General features: G+C 47.2%; 1 protein-coding gene across 1 annotated transcript in view; it reads left to right on the forward strand.

Moving 5' to 3' along the window:
- The window catches only part of lrrc73 (leucine rich repeat containing 73), a 550,518-nt gene that overhangs the window by 152,248 nt on the left and 377,868 nt on the right, over window positions 1-20,402 (forward strand). The window contains exon 2 of the mRNA XM_068028166.1: window positions 394-554. Coding sequence (XP_067884267.1) covers window positions 394-554 — 161 coding nt within the window. The remainder of the gene's footprint in view (window positions 1-393; window positions 555-20,402) is intronic.

The raw sequence follows: 20,402 nt of genomic DNA on the forward strand, positions 1-20,402 counted from the left end.
CTTGCGTTATGCAACAGGTTCCACTGTCATTCAAGCATTTCAAATCTCTTGACAGGCTTTTGATCTCAAGTTGTCTTATGGTAAAAAGTTAACAGATTAAAACTCTTTACTGTTTCCTGTTGTTTACCTTTGCACTCATACTTTGCTATTTCCTATTCCTATGAAGGGGGTTCTTCTGAATATATTCCAATGCTAAGTCTGACCTAATTCCTTAAGTTTTTCTTTCTGATTTTGACTGCCTGTTATGATATTTTCAATTTTTATTTCCCAATAATAGTACTCTCCCATTGTCAGATACAAAAAACATTGAAATGCTCTGTTTTACTTGTTCTGTTGTTTGCCATGACACTTAACTTGTGCCCGAAGGTTATATAACAAATGTATTTCCTGTAGCCTGCACGGTACTCCCCTCACTGATTCTGGATTGGCAGTACTGAACCCTATCCTTTCCCTGCACCCCTCCTTAATATCACTGGATCTCGGAGACTGTATACTGGGAGATGAAGGAATGAATCTCATCTGTGGACTGTTACCGCCAGATGGAGCAAAGTCAGGTATGTATTATGTATGGCATTTCTTCTGAGTATCCCCATTAGGCAGTGGGAATAATGTTCACAATGTTTGTTTCACTCAACCTGGGCAGCACAAGCAGAGGTTTAGCTGGTAAATTCAGCATATGATGTGGTCACCAGTTCAATCTCCATTCTGTGCTGAAATAGCTAAACTCAAATAGAGCAGAATAACAAAATATTATGTTTCGTCATTCGACTAAACTGAGATACAGCAGAATTATGGAATACTGTCATTGGGACACAGAGTCCTCAGAGGAATCTCTGATGGTGCAGAATTATGGAATACTGTCATTGGGACACAGTGTCCTTAGAGGAATCTCTGATGGTTTAGAATTATGAGATACTGTCATTGGGACACAGTGTCCTTGGAGGAATCTCTGATGGTTTAGAATTATGAGATACTATCATTGGGACACAGTGTCCTCAGAGGAATCTCTGATGGTTTAGAATTATGAGATACTATCATTGGGACACAGTGTCCTTAGAGGAATCTCTGATGGTTTAGAATTATGGAATACTGTCATTGGGACACAGTGTCCTCAGAGGAATCTCTGATGGTTTAGAATTATGAGATACTATCATTGGGACACAGTGTCCTTAGAGGAATCTCTGATGGTTTAGAATTATGAGATACTATCATTGGGACACAGTGTCCTTAGAGGAATCTCTGATGTTGCAGAATTATGAGATACCATCATTGGGACACAGTGTCCTGAGAGGAATCTCTGATGTTGCAGAATTATGAGATACTATCATTGGGACACAGTGTCCTTAGAGGAATCTCTGATGGTTTAGAATTATGAGATACTATCATTGGGACACAGTGTCCTCAGAGGAATCTCTGATGGTTTAGAATTATGAGATACTGTCATTGGGACACAGTGTCCTTAGAGGAATCTCTGATGTTGCAGAATTATGAGATACTGTCATTGGGACACAGTGTCCTCAGAGGAATCTCTGATGGTTTAGAATTATGAGATACTATCATTGGGACACAGTGTCCTCAGAGGAATCTCTGATGGTTTAGAATTATGAGATACTGTCATTGGGACACTGTGTCCTTAGAGGAATCTCTGATGTTGCAGAATTATGAGATACCATCATTGGGACACAGTGTCCTGAGAGGAATCTCTGATGTTGCAGAATTATGAGATACTATCATTGGGACACAGTGTCCTCAGAGGAATCTCTGATGGTTTAGAATTATGAGATACTATCATTGGGACACAGTGTCCTCAGAGGAATCTCTGATGGTTTAGAATTATGAGATACTGTCATTGGGACACAGTGTCCTTAGAGGAATCTCTGATGTTGCAGAATTATGAGATACTGTCATTGGGACACAGTGTCCTCAGAGGAATCTCTGATGGTTTAGAATTATGAGATACTATCATTGGGACACAGTGTCCTCAGAGGAATCTCTGATGGTTTAGAATTATGAGATACTGTCATTGGGACACAGTGTCCTTAGAGGAATCTCTGATGTTGCAGAATTATGAGATACTATCATTGGGACACAGTGTCCTTAGAGGAATCTCTGATGTTGCAGAATTATGAGATACTATCATTGGGACACAGTGTCCTCAGAGGAATCTCTGATGGTTTAGAATTATGAGATACTGTCATTGGGACACAGTGTCCTTAGAGGAATCTCTGATGTTGCAGAATTATGAGATACTATCATTGGGACACAGTGTCCTTAGAGGAATCTCTGATGTTGCAGAATTATGAGATACTGTCATTGGGACGCAGTGTCCTTAGAGGAATCTCTGATGGTTTAGAATTATGAGATACTATCATTGGGACACAGTGTCCTTAGAGGAATCTCTGATGTTGCAGAATTATGAGATACTGTCATTGGGACGCAGTGTCCTTAGAGGAATCTCTGATGGTTTAGAATTATGAGATACTATCATTGGGACACAGTGTCCTTAGAGGAATCTCTGATGTTGCAGAATTATGAGATACTATCATTGGGACACAGTGTCCTTAGAGGAATCTCTGATGTTGCAGAATTATGGGATACGATCATTGGGACACAGTGTCCTTAGAGGAATCTCTGATGGTTTAGAATTATGAGATACTATCATTGGGACACAGTGTCCTTAGAGGAATCTCTGATGTTGCAGAATTATGAGATACTATCATTGGGACACAGTGTCCTTAGAGGAATCTCTGATGGTTTAGAATTATGAGATACTATCATTGGGACACAGTGTCCTTAGAGGAATCTCTGATGTTGCAGAATTATGAGATACTGTCATTGGGACACAGTGTCCTTAGAGGAATCTCTGATGTTGCAGAATTATGAGATACTATCATTGGGACACAGTGTCCTTAGAGGAATCTCTGATGTTGCAGAATTATGAGATACTATCATTGGGACACAGTGTCCTTAGAGGAATCTCTGATGTTGCAGAATTATGAGATACTATCATTGGGACACAGTGTCCTTAGAGGAATCTCTGATGTTGCAGAATTATGAGATACTGTCATTGGGACACAGTGTCCTTAGAGGAATCTCTGATGGTTTAGAATTATGAGATACTATCATTGGGACACAGTGTCCTCAGAGGAATCTCTGATGGTTTAGAATTATGAGATACTATCATTGGGACACAGTGTCCTTAGAGGAATCTCTGATGTTGCAGAATTATGAGATACTGTCATTGGGACGCAGTGTCCTTAGAGGAATCTCTGATGGTTTAGAATTATGAGATACTATCATTGGGACACAGTGTCCTTAGAGGAATCTCTGATGTTGCAGAATTATGAGATACTGTCATTGGGACACAGTGTCCTTAGAGGAATCTCTGATGTTGCAGAATTATGAGATACTATCATTGGGACACAGTGTCCTCAGAGGAATCTCTGATGTTGCAGAATTATGAGATACTGTCATTGGGACGCAGTGTCCTTAGAGGAATCTCTGATGGTTTAGAATTATGAGATACTATCATTGGGACACAGTGTCCTTAGAGGAATCTCTGATGGTTTAGAATTATGAGATACTATCATTGGGACACAGTGTCCTTAGAGGAATCTCTGATGTTGCAGAATTATGAGATACTATCATTGGGACACAGTGTCCTTAGAGGAATCTCTGATGTTGCAGAATTATGAGATACTGTCATTGGGACACAGTGTCCTTAGAGGAATCTCTGATGGTTTAGAATTATGAGATACTATCATTGGGACACAGTGTCCTTAGAGGAATCTCTGATGGTTTAGAATTATGGGATACTATCATTGGGACACAGTGTCCTTAGAGGAATCTCTGATGTTGCAGAATTATGGAATACTGTCATTGGGACACAGTGTCCTCAGAGGAATCTCTGATGGTTTAGAATTATGAGATACTGTCATTGGGACACAGTGTCCTTAGAGGAATCTCTGATGTTGCAGAATTATGAGATACTATCATTGGGACACAGTGTCCTTAGAGGAATCTCTGATGTTGCAGAATTATGAGATACTATCATTGGGACACAGTGTCCTTAGAGGAATCTCTGATGTTGCAGAATTATGAGATACCATCATTGGGACACAGTGTCCTTAGAGGAATCTCTGATGTTGCAGTATTATGGAATACTATCATTGGGACACAGTGTCCTCAGAGGAATCTCTGATGGTTTAGAATTATGAGATACTATCATTGGGACACAGTGTCCTTAGAGGAATCTCTGATGGTTTAGAATTATGGGATACTATCATTGGGACACAGTGTCCTTAGAGGAATCTCTGATGTTGCAGAATTATGGAATACTGTCATTGGGACACAGTGTCCTCAGAGGAATCTCTGATGGTTTAGAATTATGAGATACTGTCATTGGGACACAGTGTCCTTAGAGGAATCTCTGATGTTGCAGAATTATGAGATACTATCATTGGGACACAGTGTCCTTAGAGGAATCTCTGATGTTGCAGAATTATGAGATACTATCATTGGGACACAGTGTCCTTAGAGGAATCTCTGATGTTGCAGAATTATGAGATACTATCATTGGGACACAGTGTCCTTAGAGGAATCTCTGATGTTGCAGAATTATGAGATACTATCATTGGGACACAGTGTCCTCAGAGGAATCTCTGATGTTGCAGAATTATGAGATACTATCATTGGGACACAGTGTCCTTAGAGGAATCTCTGATGTTGCAGAATTATGAGATACTATCATTGGGACACAGTGTCCTTAGAGGAATCTCTGATGTTGCAGAATTATGGAATACTGTCATTGGGACACAGTGTCCTCAGAGGAATCTCTGATGGTTTAGAATTATGAGATACTATCATTGGGACACATGTGTCCTCAGAGGAATCTCTGATGTTGCAGAATTATGAGATACTATCATTGGGACACAGTGTCTTTAGAGGAATCTCTGATGTTGCAGAATTATGGAATACTGTCATTGGGACACAGTGTCTTTAGAGGAATCTCTGATGTTGCAGAATTATGAGATACTATCATTGGGACACAGTGTCCTTAGAGGAATCTCTGATGGTTTAGAATTATGAGATACTATCATTGGGACACAGTGTCCTTAGAGGAATCTCTGATGGTTTAGAATTATGAGATACTATCATTGGGACACAGTGTCCTTAGAGGAATCTCTGATGTTGCAGAATTATGAGATACTATCATTGGGACACAGTGTCCTCAGAGGAATCTCTGATGGTTTAGAATTATGAGATACTATCATTGGGACACAGTGTCCTTAGAGGAATCTCTGATGTTGCAGAATTATGAGATACCATCATTGGGACACAGTGTCTTTAGAGGAATCTCTGATGTTGCAGTATTATGGAATACTGTCATTGGGACACAGTGTCCTTAGAGGAATCTCTGATGGTTTAGAATTATGAGATACTATCATTGGGACACAGTGTCCTTAGAGGAATCTCTGATGGTTTAGAATTATGAGATACTATCATTGGGACACATGTGTCCTCAGAGGAATCTCTGATGTTGCAGAATTATGAGATACTATCATTGGGACACAGTGTCTTTAGAGGAATCTCTGATGTTGCAGAATTATGGAATACTGTCATTGGGACACAGTGTCTTTAGAGGAATCTCTGATGTTGCAGAATTATGAGATACTATCATTGGGACACAGTGTCCTTAGAGGAATCTCTGATGGTTTAGAATTATGAGATACTATCATTGGGACACAGTGTCCTTAGAGGAATCTCTGATGGTTTAGAATTATGAGATACTATCATTGGGACACAGTGTCCTTAGAGGAATCTCTGATGTTGCAGAATTATGAGATACTATCATTGGGACACAGTGTCCTCAGAGGAATCTCTGATGGTTTAGAATTATGAGATACTATCATTGGGACACAGTGTCCTTAGAGGAATCTCTGATGTTGCAGAATTATGAGATACCATCATTGGGACACAGTGTCTTTAGAGGAATCTCTGATGTTGCAGTATTATGGAATACTGTCATTGGGACACAGTGTCCTTAGAGGAATCTCTGATGGTTTAGAATTATGAGATACTATCATTGGGACACAGTGTCCTTAGAGGAATCTCTGATGGTTTAGAATTATGAGATACTATCATTGGGACACAGTGTCCTTAGAGGAATCTCTGATGTTGTAGAATTATGGGATACGATCATTGGGACACGGTGTCCTTCGAGTAATAATCTGTTGGTGCAGAATTATGGGATCCTAATATTGGGGCACTGTGTCCTTTGAGAAATCACAGATGTTGCAGAATTATGGGATCCTATCATTGGGACACAGTGTCCTTAGGGGAAATCTCCGATATTGCAGAATTATTGGATACTGTCATTGGGACACTGTGTCCTTAGAAGAATCGCAGATGTTGCAGAATTATGGGATACTAGCATTGGGACACAGTATCTCAGATGGTGCAGTATGATGGGATACTATCATTCTGGCACAGAGGCTTGAGAGTGGTCTCTGATGTTGCAGATTTATGTGATACTATCATTGGAATACTGTGTCTTTAGGTGTATCACAGATGTTGCAGAATTATGGGATACTATCATTGGGACACAGCATCCTTAGACGGATCACCGATCTTGCAGAATTATGGGATACTATCATTGGGAGATAGTATCCTTAGACAAATCTCAGATGTTGCAGAATTCTCTGGGAAGCCAGGGAGGAGATTGCAGAGCCTTTGTCCTTGATCTTTATGTCGTCATTGTCGACAGGAATAGTGCCGGAAGACTGGAGGATAGCAAATGTTGTCCCCTTGTTCAAGAAGGGGAGTAGGGACAGCCCTGGTAATTATAGACCTGTGAGCCTTACTTCGATTGTGGGTAAAATGTTGGAAAAGGTTATAAGAGATAGGATTTATAATCATCTTGAAAAGAATAAGTTCATTAGCGATAGTCAGCACGGTTTTGTGAAGGGTAGGTCGTGCCTCACAAACCTTATTGAGTTTTTTGAGAAGGTGACCAAACAGGTGGATGAGGGTAAAGCCGTGGATGTGGTGTATATGGATTACAGTAAGGCGTTTGATAAGGTTCCCCACGGTAGGCTATTGCAGAATATACGGAAGTATGGGATTGAAGATGATTTAGTGCTTTGGATCAGAAATTGGCTAGCTGAAAGAAGACAGAGGGTGGTGGTTGATGGCAAATGTTCATCCTGGAGTTTAGTTACTAGTGGTGTACCGCAAGGATCTGTTTTGGGGCCATTGCTGTTTGTCATTTTTATAAATGACCTGGATGAGGGTGTAGAAGGGTGGGTTAGTAAATTTGCGGATGACACTAAGGTCGGTGAGGTTGTGGATAGTGCCGAAGGATGTTGTAGGGTACAGAGGGACATAGATAGGCTGCAGAGCTGGGCTGAGAGATGGCAAATGGAGTTTAATGCGGAAAAGTGTGAGGTGATTCACTTTGGAAGGAGTAACAGGAATGCAGAGTACTGGGCTAATGGGAAGATTCTTGGTAGTGTGGATGAACAGAGAGATCTTGGTGTTCAGGTACATAAATCCCTGAAAGTTGCTACCCAGGTTCTTTTTTTTTTTCTTTTGGGCCTCCTTATCTCGAGAGACAATGGATACGCGCCTGGAGGTGGTCAGTGGTTTGTGAAGCAGCGCCTGGAGTGGCTATAAAGGCCAATTCTGGAGTGACAGGCTCTTCCACAGGTGCTGCAGAGAAATTTGTTTGTTGGGGCTGTTGCACAGTTGGCTCTCCCCTTGCGCCTCTGTCTTTTTTCCTGCCAACTACTAAGTCTCTTCGACTCGCCACAATTTAGCCCTGTCTTTATGGCTGCCCGCCAGGTTAATAGGGCTGTTAAGAAGGCATATGGTGTGTTAGCTTTTATTAGTAGGGGGATCGAGTTTCGGAGCCACGAGGTCATGATGCAGCTGTACAAAACTCTGGTGAGACCGCACCTGGAGTATTGCGTGCAGTTCTGGTCACCGCATTATAGGAAGGATGTGGAAGCTTTGGAAAGGGTGCAGAGGAGATTTACTAGGATGTTGCCTGGTATGGAGGGAAGGTCTTACGAGGAAAGGCTGAGGGACTTGAGGTTGTTTTCGTTAGAGAGAAGGAGGAGGAGAGGTGACTTAATAGAGACATATAAGATAATCAGAGGGTTAGATAGGGTGGATAGTGAGAGTCTTTTTCCACGGATGGTGATGGCAAACACGAGGGGACATAGCTTTAAGTTGAGGGGTGATAGATATAGGACAGATGTCAAAGGTAGTTTCTTTACTCAGAGAGTAGTAGGGGCGTGGAACGCCCTGCCTGCAACAGTGGTAGACTCGCCAACTTTAAGGGCATTTAAGTGGTCATTGGATAGACATATGGATGAAAATGGAATAGTGTAGGTCAGATGGTTTCACAGGTCGGCGCAACATCAAGGGCCGAAGGGCCTGTACTGCGCTGTAATGTTCTATGTTCTATGTTCTAATTATGGGATACTATCATTGGGACATAGTGTCATTCGGGGAATCACAGATGTTGCAGAATTATGGGATACTATCATTGGGGTCCTGTGTACTTAGGGGAATCTCAGGGGTTGCAGAATTATGGGCTACTATCATTGGGACACAGCGTCCTTAGTTATCTCAGATGGTGCAGTATTATGGGATACTATCATTGGGACACAGCGTCCTTAGTTATCTCAGATGGTGCAGTATTATGGGATACTATCATTGGGACACAGCGTCCTTAGTTATCTCAGATGGTGCAGTATTATGGGATACTATCATTGGGACACAGTGCCTTAGGGGAATCACAGATGTTGCAGAATTATGGGATACTCATTGGAACACAGTGTCCTTAGAGGAACCTCAGATGGTGCAGAATTATGGGGTGTGAACAGTGGGACGCAGTGTCCTTCGAAGAATCTCCTGTGCCACGTGCTAGTGAGGGTAGGAACAGGAGGATTAGGCAAATTAGGCTAAAGAACTGGTGTCGGCGGGAGGGCTTCAGCTACTTGGATCATTGGGATCTCTTCTGGTGCAGAGGTGACCTGTACAAGAAGGACGGGTTGCATCTAAACTGGAGGGTGACCAATATCCTTGCGGGGAGGTTTGCTAGTATTACTCAGGAGGGTTTAAACTAGTCTTGCAGGGGGGTGGGACCCAAAGTAGTAGTCTCTCAGATGAGATAGTTGAGGCAAATGTAGATGTTAAAGCAAGCAAGTCCAGTAGGCAGGCCGGGCAGGGGCAGGACAGGGAGTGTGGAAGGTCTGGTAGGCTTAACTGCATTTACTTTAATGCCAGAAGCCTTACGGGTAAGGCAGATAAACTCAGAGCATGGGATTGTGATATTATAGCTATTACAGAAACGTGGTTAAGGGATGGGCAGGACTGGCAGCTCAATGTTCTGGGGTACCGATCCTTCCTGTGTGACAGAGGTGGAGGTAAGAGAGGAGGGGGAGTTGCACTATTGATTAGGGAGAACATCACGGCAGTACTGAGAGAGGATATCCCGAGGGGAATGTCCAGCGAGGCCATATGGGTAGAACTTAGAAATAAGAAAAGGGTAATCACTTTGATGGAAATATACTATTGGCCCCCCCAATAGTCAGAGGGAATTGGAGAAGCATAGATGTAGGGAAATCACAGATAGGTGTGGGAATTCTAGAGTTGTAATAGTAGGTGATTTTAACTTCCCTAATATTGACTGGCACTGCCTTAGTGCTAAGAGATCAGATGGGGAAGAATTTAAGTGTCCAGGATAGTTTTCTGAAGCAGTATGTGAATGGCCCTACTGGAGAAGAGGCTACACTCGACCTCCTCTTAGAAAATGAGGATGGGCAGGTGGTTGATGTGTCAGTGGGGGAGCACTTTGGGACCAGTGACCATAATAAATCTTATTAGCTTCAAGATTGTTATGGAAAAGGATAGGACGGGTCCTCAGGTTGAAGTCCTAAATTTGGGGAAGGCTAATTTCGATGGCATCAGACAGGATCGCTCAAAAGTTGAATGGGAGAAGCTGTTTACAGGTAAAGGGACGTCTGGCAAGTGGGAGGCTTATAAAAGTGAAATGGGAAGAGTCCAGTGCCGGCATGTTCTTGTTAGATGGAAGGGCAAGGCTGGCAAGTTTAGGGAACCTTGGTTTACGAGGGATATTGAGGGTCTGGTCAGGAAAAAGAAGGAGGCATATGTCAGGTATAGGTAGTTGGGATCGAGCGAGTCCCTCAAGGAGTATAAGGGATGTAGGACTACACTTAAGAAGGAAATTAGGAGGGCGAAAAGGGGCCATGAGATTTCCCTGGCAGATAAGATAAAGGAGAATCCTAAAAGATTCTGTAAGTATATTAAGAGTAAAAGAGTAGCTATGGAGAGAGTAGGTCCTCTTGAGGATCAGTGTGGCAATCTGTGTGGAGCCACGGGAAGTGGGCGAGGTCTTAAATTAATATTTCTCATCTGTATTTACCATGGAGAAGGTCATGGAAGCTAGTGACTTCAAGGGAGGGAACAGCGATATCCTGGAGCATATCAACATTACAAAGGAGGAGGTGTTGGAGGTATTGAAGCACATGAAGGTGACCAGGTGTATCCTAGGATGCAATGGGAAGCAAGGGAGGAGATAGCTGGGGCCCTGGCAGAGATTTTTGTATCATCGTTTGCCACGGGTGAGGTACCGGAAGGCTGGAGGATAGCTAATATTGTGCCTTTGTTTAAGAAGGGCAGCAGGGATCAGCCAGGGAACTACAGGCCGGTGAGCCTTACATCAGTGGTGGGAAAGTTATCAGAAGGGATTCTGAGAGATAGGATTTATATGCATCTGGAAAGGCATGGTCTGATTAGGGATAGTCAGCATGGCTTTGTGCGTGGGAAATCATGTCTCACGAATTTGAGTTTTTCGAGGAGGTGACCAAGAGGATTAACGAGGGCAGGGCGATGGACGTTGTCTACATGGACTTTAGCAAGGCCTTTGACAAGGTCCCGCATGGTAGGCTGGTCCAGAAAGTTTGAACACATGGGATCCAGGGTGAGCTAGTAAATTGGATACAAAATTGGCTTGGTGATAGGAGGCAGAGGGTGGTAGTGGAGGGTTGTTTTTCAGATTGGAGGCCGGTGACCAGTGGTGTGCCGCAGGGATCGGTGCTGGGCCCTCTGTTGTTTGTCATATATATTAATGACTTAGATGTGAATGTAAGGGGCATGATTATTAAGTTTGCAGATGACACCAAAATTGGTGGTATAGTGGACAGTGAAGAAGGTTGTATAAGGTTACAACAGGATATAGATCAACTGGGAAAGTGGGCAAGGGAGTAGCAAATGGAATTTAATGCAGACAAGTGTGAAGTGATGCATTTTGGGAAGTTAAACCAGGGCAGGACATATACAGTGAATGGCAGGGCCCTGCGGAGTGTTGTTGAGCAGAGAGACCTTGGGGTGCAAGTACATAGTTCCCTGAAAGTGGCAACACAGGTAGACAGGGTGGTGAAGAAGGCATATGGCATGCTTGCCTTCATCGGCCGAGGCATTGAGTACAAGAATTGGAACATCATTTTTTAAAAAAAATTTATTTATTCATTCATGGGATGTGGGCGTCGCTGGCCAGGCCAGCATTTATTGCCCATCCCTATTTGCCCTAACTGAGTGGCTTGCTAGGCCATTTCAGAGGGCATGTAAGAGTCAACCACATTGCTGTGGGTCTGGAGTCACATGTAGGCCAGACCAGGTAAGGACAGCAGATTTCCTTCCCTCAAGGACATTAGTGAACCAGATGGGTTTTTACAACAATTGACAATGGTTTCATGGCCATCATTACTCTAGCTTTTTAATTCCAGATTTATTAATTGAATTCAAATTCCACCTTCTGCTGTGGTGGGATTTAAACCCATGTCCTCAGAGCAATACCCTGGGTTTCTGGGTTACTCGTCCAGTGACAGTACCAGTACGCCACTGCCTCCCACTTATGGGATAGTATCCCATAATACTGCAACATCTATCATTGGGACACTGTGTCCTTAGAGGAATCACAGATGTTGCAGAATTGTGGGATACTGTCATTGGGACAGTGTGTCCTTGGAGGAATCACAGATGTTGCAGAATTGTGGGATACTATCATTGGGACACCGTGTCCTTGGAGGAATCACAGATGTTGCAGAATTGTGGGATACTATCATTGGGACACTGTGTCCTTAGAGGAATCGCAGGTGTTGCAGAATTGTGGGATACTATCATTGGGACACCGTGTCCTTGGAGGAATCACAGATGTTGCAGAATTGTGGGATACTATCATTGGGACACCATGTCCTTGGAGGAATCGCAGATGTTGCAGAATTGTGGGATACTATCATGGGACACTGTGTCCTTGGAGGAATCGCAGATGTTGCAGAATTGTGGGATACTATCATTGGGACACCATGTCCTTGGAGGAATCGCAGATGTTGCAGAATTGTGGGATACTATCATTGGGGCACAGTGTCCTTAGAGGATTCCACAAATGTTGCAGAATTATGGGATACTATCATTGGAGTACTGTGTCCTTAGAGGAATCTCAGATGTTGCAGAATTTTAGGATTCTATCATTGGGACATAGTTTCCTTGGAATCTCTGATGGTGCAGAATTGTGGGATACTAACATTGGGACACAGTGTCCTTAGAGTAAATGCAGATATTGCTGAATTATGGGATACTATCACTGGGGAAAAAGATGAACGGATAGCACAAATAGAAATAAATATCTATTACCTGTTAGCCATTTCAGAGACCTGTTTGCAAATTTCCCATGCTGGGACTTATATATTCACGGTTATTTGACATTTCAGAAGGACAGAAAGCTTGGAAATGTTGGTGGGGCAGATTTGTTAATTAAGAATGACATTCGTACAGTAATGAGAGTGAACGTTAGTTCTGAAGATCAAGATGTAGAATCAGTTTGGCTAGAGCTAAGAAAATAGCAATGGCTGAAGTCACTTGTTGGAGCAAAATATAGGCCCCCTAACAGTAGCTACACAGTAGGACAGAGTATACAGCAAGATGTAATGGGGCCTGTAAGATAGGTACTGCAATAACCATGGGTGATTTTAGCCTTCATATAGATTAAATGAATCAGATTGGCAAAGATAGCCTGGAAGATGAGTTTATAGAGTGTATTTGGGACAATTTCTTAGAGCAGTATGTTCTCGAGCCAACAAGGGATGGTGGACTAGTGATTGGTGGACAGTATGGAGATCAGGGTGGGATGTAGTAGGAAGATCGGGGAGAGCGGTAGATTAGAGATTTGGGGACAGGGTGGAGATTGGGCAACAGGTAGATTGCAGATGGGGAGCAGGGTGGAGATCTGGATGTGGGTAGGCTGGAGACCAGGATGGGGGGGGTGGGAAGGAGATTGGGATGTGGGTAGGATGGTGATTGGTGGGAAGGATGGACACCAGGATCAAGGGTAGGATGGAGATTGGGTTGTGGGTAGGATGGAGATTGGGTTGTGGGTAGGATGGAGATTCATGGACAGGGTGCAGATCGGGATGGGGGGTAGGATGGAGATTGGGATGTGGGTAGGATGGTGATTCGTGGTCAGGGTGGAGATCGGGAGGGGGGTAGGATGGAGATTGGAATGTGGGTAGGATGGTGATTCGTGGACAGGGTGGAGATCGGGAGGGGGGTAGGATGGAGATTGGGATGTGAGTAGGATGGAGATGCGTGGACAGGGTGGAGATCGGATTAGGGGGTAGGATGGAGATTGGGATGCGGGTATGATGGAGATTGGTGGATGGTGCAGATCGGAGGTGGTGATGGGGGATGGGTAGGATGGAGATTGGGTTGTGGATAGGATGGAGATTGGGATGTGGGTAGGATGGAAATTGGTGGACAGGGTGTAGATCGAGGTGGGGTTGGTAGGATGGAGATTGGGGGGCAGAAGGAGATTGGGATGGCGGCTAGGATGGAGATTGGGATATGGGTAGGATGTAAATTGGGATGTGGGTAGGGTGGTGATTTGTGGGCAGGGTGGAAATTGGTGGGCAGGGTGGAGATCGGGGTGAGGGGGCTGGGATGGAGATTGGGATGTGGGTACGATGGTGATTGGGCAGGGTGGTGATTGGGGTGAGGGGAGGTAGGATGGTGATTGGGATGTGGTTAGGGTGGAGACCGGTGGGCAGGGTGGTGAGGGGGGTAGGATGCAGATTGGGATATGGGTAGGATGGAGATTGGAAAGTGGGTATGATGGAGATTGGTGGACAGGGTGTAGATCGGAATGGGGGTAGGATGGATATTGGGGTGAAGGTGTAGCATGGAGATTGGAATGTGGGTAGGGTGGGGATTGGTGGACAGGTGGAGATTGGGATGGGGATAGGATGGAGATTGGGATATAGGTAGCATAGAGATTGGGTTGTGGGCAGGATGGAGATTGGGATATGGGTTGGATGGTGATGGTGGGCAGGGTGGAGATTGATGGGCAGGCTGGAGATCAGGAGGGGAGTAGGATGGAGATTGGGATGTGGGAAGGGTGGAGACGAGTGGGCAGGGTGGTGATTGGGGTGAGGTGGGTAGGATGGAGATTGGGATGTGGGTAGGATGGAGATTGGGATGTGGATAGGATGGAGATTGGGGTGAGGGGGGGTAGGATGGAGATTGGGATGTGGCTAGGATGGAGATTGGGATGTGGCTAGGATGGTGATTGGGGTGAGTGGGGGTAGGATGGAGATTGGGATGTGGCTAGGATGGAGATTGGGATGTGGCTAGGATGGTGATTGGGATGTGGCTGGGATGGTGATTGGGATGTGGCTAGGATGGAGATTGGGATGTGGCTGGGATGGAGATTGGGATGTGGCTAGGATGGTGATTGGGATGTGGCTAGGATGGTGATTGGGATGTGGCTAGGATGATTGGTGGGCAGGATGGTGATTGGGTGACGGGGGTTAGGATGGAGATTGGGATGTGACTAGGATGATTTGTGGGCAGGATGGTGATTGGGTGACGGGGGTTAGGATGGAGATTGGGAGGTGGGTGGGATGGAGATTGGGATGTGGCTAGGATGATTGGTGGGCAGGGTGGTGATTGGGATGATGGGGGTTAGGATGGAGATTGGGATGTGGCTAGGATGGAGATTGGGATGTGGCTAGGATGATTGGTGGGCAGGGTGGTTATTGGGGTGATGGGGGTTAGGATGGAGATTGGGAGGAGGGTAGGATGGAGATTGGGATGTGGCTAGGATGATTGGTGGGCAGGGTGGTAATTGGAGTGATGGAGGTTAGGATGGAGATAGGGAGGTGGGTAGGATGGAGATTGGGATGTGGATAGGATGATTGGTGGGCAGGGTGGTGATTGGGGTGACGGGGGTTAGGATGGAGATTGGGAGGTGGGTAGGGTGGAGATTGGGAGGTGGCGAGGATGATTGGTGGGCAGGGTGGTGATTGGGGTGACGGGGGTTAGGATGGAGATTGGGAGGTGGGTAGGATGATTTGTGGGCAGGATGGTGATTGGGTGACGGGGGTTAGGATGGAGATTGGGAGGTGGGTGGGATGGAGATTGGGATGTGGCTAGGATGATTGGTGGGCAGGGTGGTGATTGGGATGATGGGGGTTAGGATGGAGATTGGGATGTGGCTAGGATGGAGATTGGGATGTGGCTAGGATGATTGGTGGGCAGGGTGGTTATTGGGGTGATGGGGGTTAGGATGGAGATTGGGAGGAGGGTAGGATGGAGATTGGGATGTGGCTAGGATGATTGGTGGGCAGGGTGGTAATTGGAGTGATGGAGGTTAGGATGGAGATAGGGAGGTGGGTAGGATGGAGATTGGGATGTGGATAGGATGATTGGTGGGCAGGGTGGTGATTGGGGTGACGGGGGTTAGGATGGAGATTGGGAGGTGGGTAGGGTGGAGATTGGGAGGTGGCGAGGATGATTGGTGGGCAGGGTGGTGATTGGGGTGACGGGGGTTAGGATGGAGATTGGGAGGTGGGTAGGATGATTGGTGGGCAGGGTGATGATTGGGGTGACGGGGTTAGGATGGTGATTGGGAGGTGGGTAGGATGGAGATTGGGATGTGGCTAGGATGATTGGTGGGCAGGGTGTTGATTGGGGTGACGGGGGTTAGGATGGAGATTGGGAGGTGGGTAGGATGGAGATTGGGATGTGGCTAGGGTGATTGGGGTGATGGGGGTTAGGATGGAGATTGGGAGGTGGGTAGGATGGAGATTGGGATGTGGCTAGGATGATTGGTGGGCAGGGTGGTGATGGGGGTTAGGATGGAGATTGGGAGGTGGGTAGGATGGAGATTGGGATGTGGCTAGGATGATTGGTGGGCAGGGTGGTGATTGGGGTGATGGGGGTTAGGATGGAGATGGGGAGGTGGGTAGGATGGTGATTGGGGTGACGGGGGTTAGGACGGAGATGGGGAGGTGGGTAGGATGGTGATTGGGGTGATGGGGGTTAGGATGGTGATTGGCATGTGGGCAGGATGGAGATTGGGAGGTGGGTAGGATGGTGATTGGCATGTGGGTAGGATGGAGATTGGGAGGTGGGTAGGATGGTGATTGAGGTGAGGCGGGTAGGATGGCGATTGGGATGTCGGTAGTATGACGATTGGAATGTCGGTAGGATGGCAATTGCGATGAGTGCAGGATGGAGAGTGGGATGTGGGTAGGATGGAGATGGGGAGGTGGGTGGAATGGAGATTGGGATGTGGCTAGGATGATTCGTGGGCATGTTGATGATTGGGGTGACGGGGGTTAGGATGGAGATTGGGATGTGGCTAGGATGATTGGTGGGCAGGGTGGTGATTGGTGTGATGGGGGTTAGGATGGAGATTGGGAGGTGGGTAGGATGGTGATTGGCATGTGGATGGGATGGTGATTGGGTGCTGGGTGGGATGGTGAATGGTGGGCAGGATGAAGATTGGGATGTGGGTGGGATGGTGATTGGTGGGCAGGGTGGTATTTGGGGTGTGGGGGAGAGGATGGCGTTTGGGGTTTGGTGGGATGGCGATTGGGTGTAGGAATGATGGAGATTGGGATGTGGGAAGGATGGAGATTGGGATGTGGGTAGGATGGAGATTGGTGGGCAGGATGGAGATTGGGATGTGGGTAGGATGGAGATTGGGATGTGGTTCGGATGTAGATTGGGATGTGGTTCGGACGGGGATTGGGATGTGGGTAGGCTGGAGATTGGGATGTGGGTAGGATGGTGATTGGTGGGCATGATGGAGATTGGGATGTGGGTAGGATGGTGATTGGGAAGTGGGTAGGATGGGGATTGGGATGTGCGTAGGATGGAGATTGGGATGTGGGTAGGATGGAGATTGGGATGTGGATGGGATGGTGATTGGGTGCTGGGTGGGATGGTGATTGGTGGGCAGGATGAAGATTGGGATGTGGGTGGGATGGTGATTGGTGGGCAGGGTGGTGATTGGGGTGTGGGGGAGAGGATGGCGTTTGGGGTTTGGTGGGATGGCGATTGGGTGTAGGAATGACGGAGATTGGGATGTGGGTAGGCTGGAGATTGGGATGTGGGTAGGATGGTGATTGGTGGGCATGATGGAGATTGGGATGTGGGTAGGATGGGGATTGGGATGTGGGCAGGATGAAGATTGGGATGTGGGTGGGATGGTGATTGGTGGGCAGGGTGGTGATTGGGGTGTGGGGGAGAGGATGGCGTTTGGGGTTTGGTGGGATGGCGATTGGGTGTAGGAATGATGGAGATTGGGATGTGGGAAGGATGGAGATTGGGATGTGGGTGGGATGGAGATTGGTGGGCAGGATGGAGATTGGGATGTGGGCAGGATGGAGATTGGGATGTGGGTAGGATGTAGATTGGGATGTGGTTCGGATGTAGATTGGGATGTGGTTCGGACGGAGATTGGGATGTGGGTAGGCTGGAGATTGGGATGTGGGTAGGATGGTGATTGGTGGGCATGATGGAGATTGGGATGTGGGTAGGATGGTGATTGGGAAGTGGGTAGGATGGGGATTGGTGTGAGGGGGATAGGATGGTGATTGGGGTGAGGTGGGTAGGATGGAGATTGGGATGTGGGCCGGATGTTGATTGGGATGTCGGCCGGATGTTGATTGGGATGTGGGCCGGATGTTGATTGGGATGTGGGCGGGATGGTGATTGGGATGTGGGTAGGATGGAGATTGGGATGTGGGTGGGATGGTGATTGGTGGGAAGGATGGAGATTAGGATGTGGGTAGGATGGAGATGGGATGTGGTTCGGATGGAGATTGCGATGTGGGTAGGCTGGAGATTGGGATGTGGGTGGGTTGGTGATTGGTGGGCAGGGTGGTGATTGCAGTGAGGGGGGTAGGATGGTGATTGGGATTTGGGTGGGATGGTGATTCGGATGTGGGTAGGATGGTGATTTTTGGGCAGGATGGAGATTGGGATGTGGGTAGGATGGAGATTGGTGTGAGGGGGATAGGATGGTGATTGGGGTGAGGGGGGTAGGATCGTGATTGGGATGTGGGTAGGATTGTGATTGGGATGTGGGTGGGACGGCGATTGGGTGTGGGAAGTATGGAGATTGGGATGTGGGCAGGATGGACATTGGGATGTGGGAAGGATGGAGATTGGGATGTGGGTAGGATGGAGGTGGTGGGCAGGCTAGAGATTGATGGTCAGGGTGGAGATCAGGAGGGGAGTAGGGTGTAGATTGGGATGTGGGTAGGATGGTGATTGGGATGTGGGTAGGATGATGATTGGTGGGCAGGATGTTGATTGGGATGTGGGTAGGATGGTGATTGGGATGCGGGTAAGATGGAGATTAGGATGTAGGTGGGATGGTGATTGGGATGTGGATGGGATGGTGAATGGGTGCTGGGTGGGATGGTGATTGGTGGGCAGGATGAAGATTGGGATGTGGGTGGGATGGCGATGGGTGTGGGAAGGATGGAAATTGGGATGTGGGAAGGATGGAGATTGGGATGTGGGCAGGATGGAGATTGGTGCGCAGGGTGGTGATTGGGATGAGGGGGTAGGATGGTGATTGGGATGTGGTTAGGATGGAGATTGGTGGGTAGGATGGAGATTGGGATGTGGGTAGGATGATGATTGGTGGGCAGGATGTTGATTGGGATGTGGGTCGGATGTTGATTGGGATGTGGGTGGGATGGAGATTGGGATGTGGGTGGGATGGTGATTGGTGGGCAGGGTGGTGATTGCGGTGAGGGGGGTAGGGTGGTGATTGGGATGTGGGTGGGATGGTGATTCGGATGTGGGTAGGATGGTGATTTTTGGGCAGGATGGAGATTGGGATGTGGGTAGGATGGTGATTGGGAAGTGGGTAGGATGGAGATTGGTGTGAGGGGGATAGGATGGTGATTGGGGTGAGGGGGGTAGGATCGTGATTGGGATGTGGGTAGGATTGTGATTGGGATGTGGGTGGGACGGCGATTGGGTGTGGGAAGTATGGAGATTGGGATGTGGGCAGGATGGACATTGGGATGTGGGAAGGATGGAGATTGGGATGTGGGTAGGATGGAGGTGGTGGGCAGGCTAGAGATTGATGGTCAGGGTGGAGATCAGGAGGGGAGTAGGGTGTAGATTGGGATGTGGGTAGGATGGTGATTGGGATGTGGGTAGGATGGTGATTGGGATGTGGGTAGGATGGTGATTGGGAAGTGGGTAGGATGGGGATTGGTGTGAGGGGGATAGGATGGTGATTGGGGTGAGGTGGGTAGGATGGAGATTGGGATGTGGGCCGGATGTTGATTGGGATGTGGGCCGGATGTTGATTGGGATGTGGACCGGATGTTGATTGGGATGTGGGCGGGATGGTGATTGGGATGTGGGTAGGATGGAGATTGGGATGTGGGTGGGATGGTGATTGGTGGGTAGGATGGAGATTAGGATGTGGGTAGGTTGGAGATGGGATGTGGTTCGGATGGAGATTGCGATGTGGGTAGGCTGGAGATTGGGATGTGGGTGGGTTGGTGATTGGTGGGCAGGGTGGTGATTGCAGTGAGGGGGTAGGATGGTGATTGGGATTTGGGTGGGATGGTGATTCGGATGTGGGTAGGATGGTGATTTTTGGGCAGGATGGAGATTGGGATGTGGGTAGGATGGTGATTGGGAAGTGGGTAGGATGGTGATTGGTGTGAGGGGGATAGGATGGTGATTGGGGTGAGGGGGGTAGGATCGTGATTGGGATGTGGGTAGGATTGTGATTGGGATGTGGGTGGGACGGCGATTGGGTGTGGGAAGTATGGAGATTGGGATGGTGGCAGGATGGACATTGGGATGTGGGAAGGATGGAGATTGGGATGTGGGGAGGATGGAGGTGGTGGGCAGGCTAGAGATTGATGGTCAGGGTGGAGATCAGGAGGGGAGTAGGGTGTAGATTGGGATGTGGGTAGGATGGTGATTGGGATGTGGGTGGGATGGTGATTGGGATGTGGATGGGATGGTGAATGGGTGCTGGGTGGGATGGTGAT

This window comes from Heterodontus francisci, chromosome 3 (assembly GCF_036365525.1).
Source record: "Heterodontus francisci isolate sHetFra1 chromosome 3, sHetFra1.hap1, whole genome shotgun sequence".
NCBI lineage: Eukaryota > Metazoa > Chordata > Chondrichthyes > Heterodontiformes > Heterodontidae > Heterodontus > Heterodontus francisci.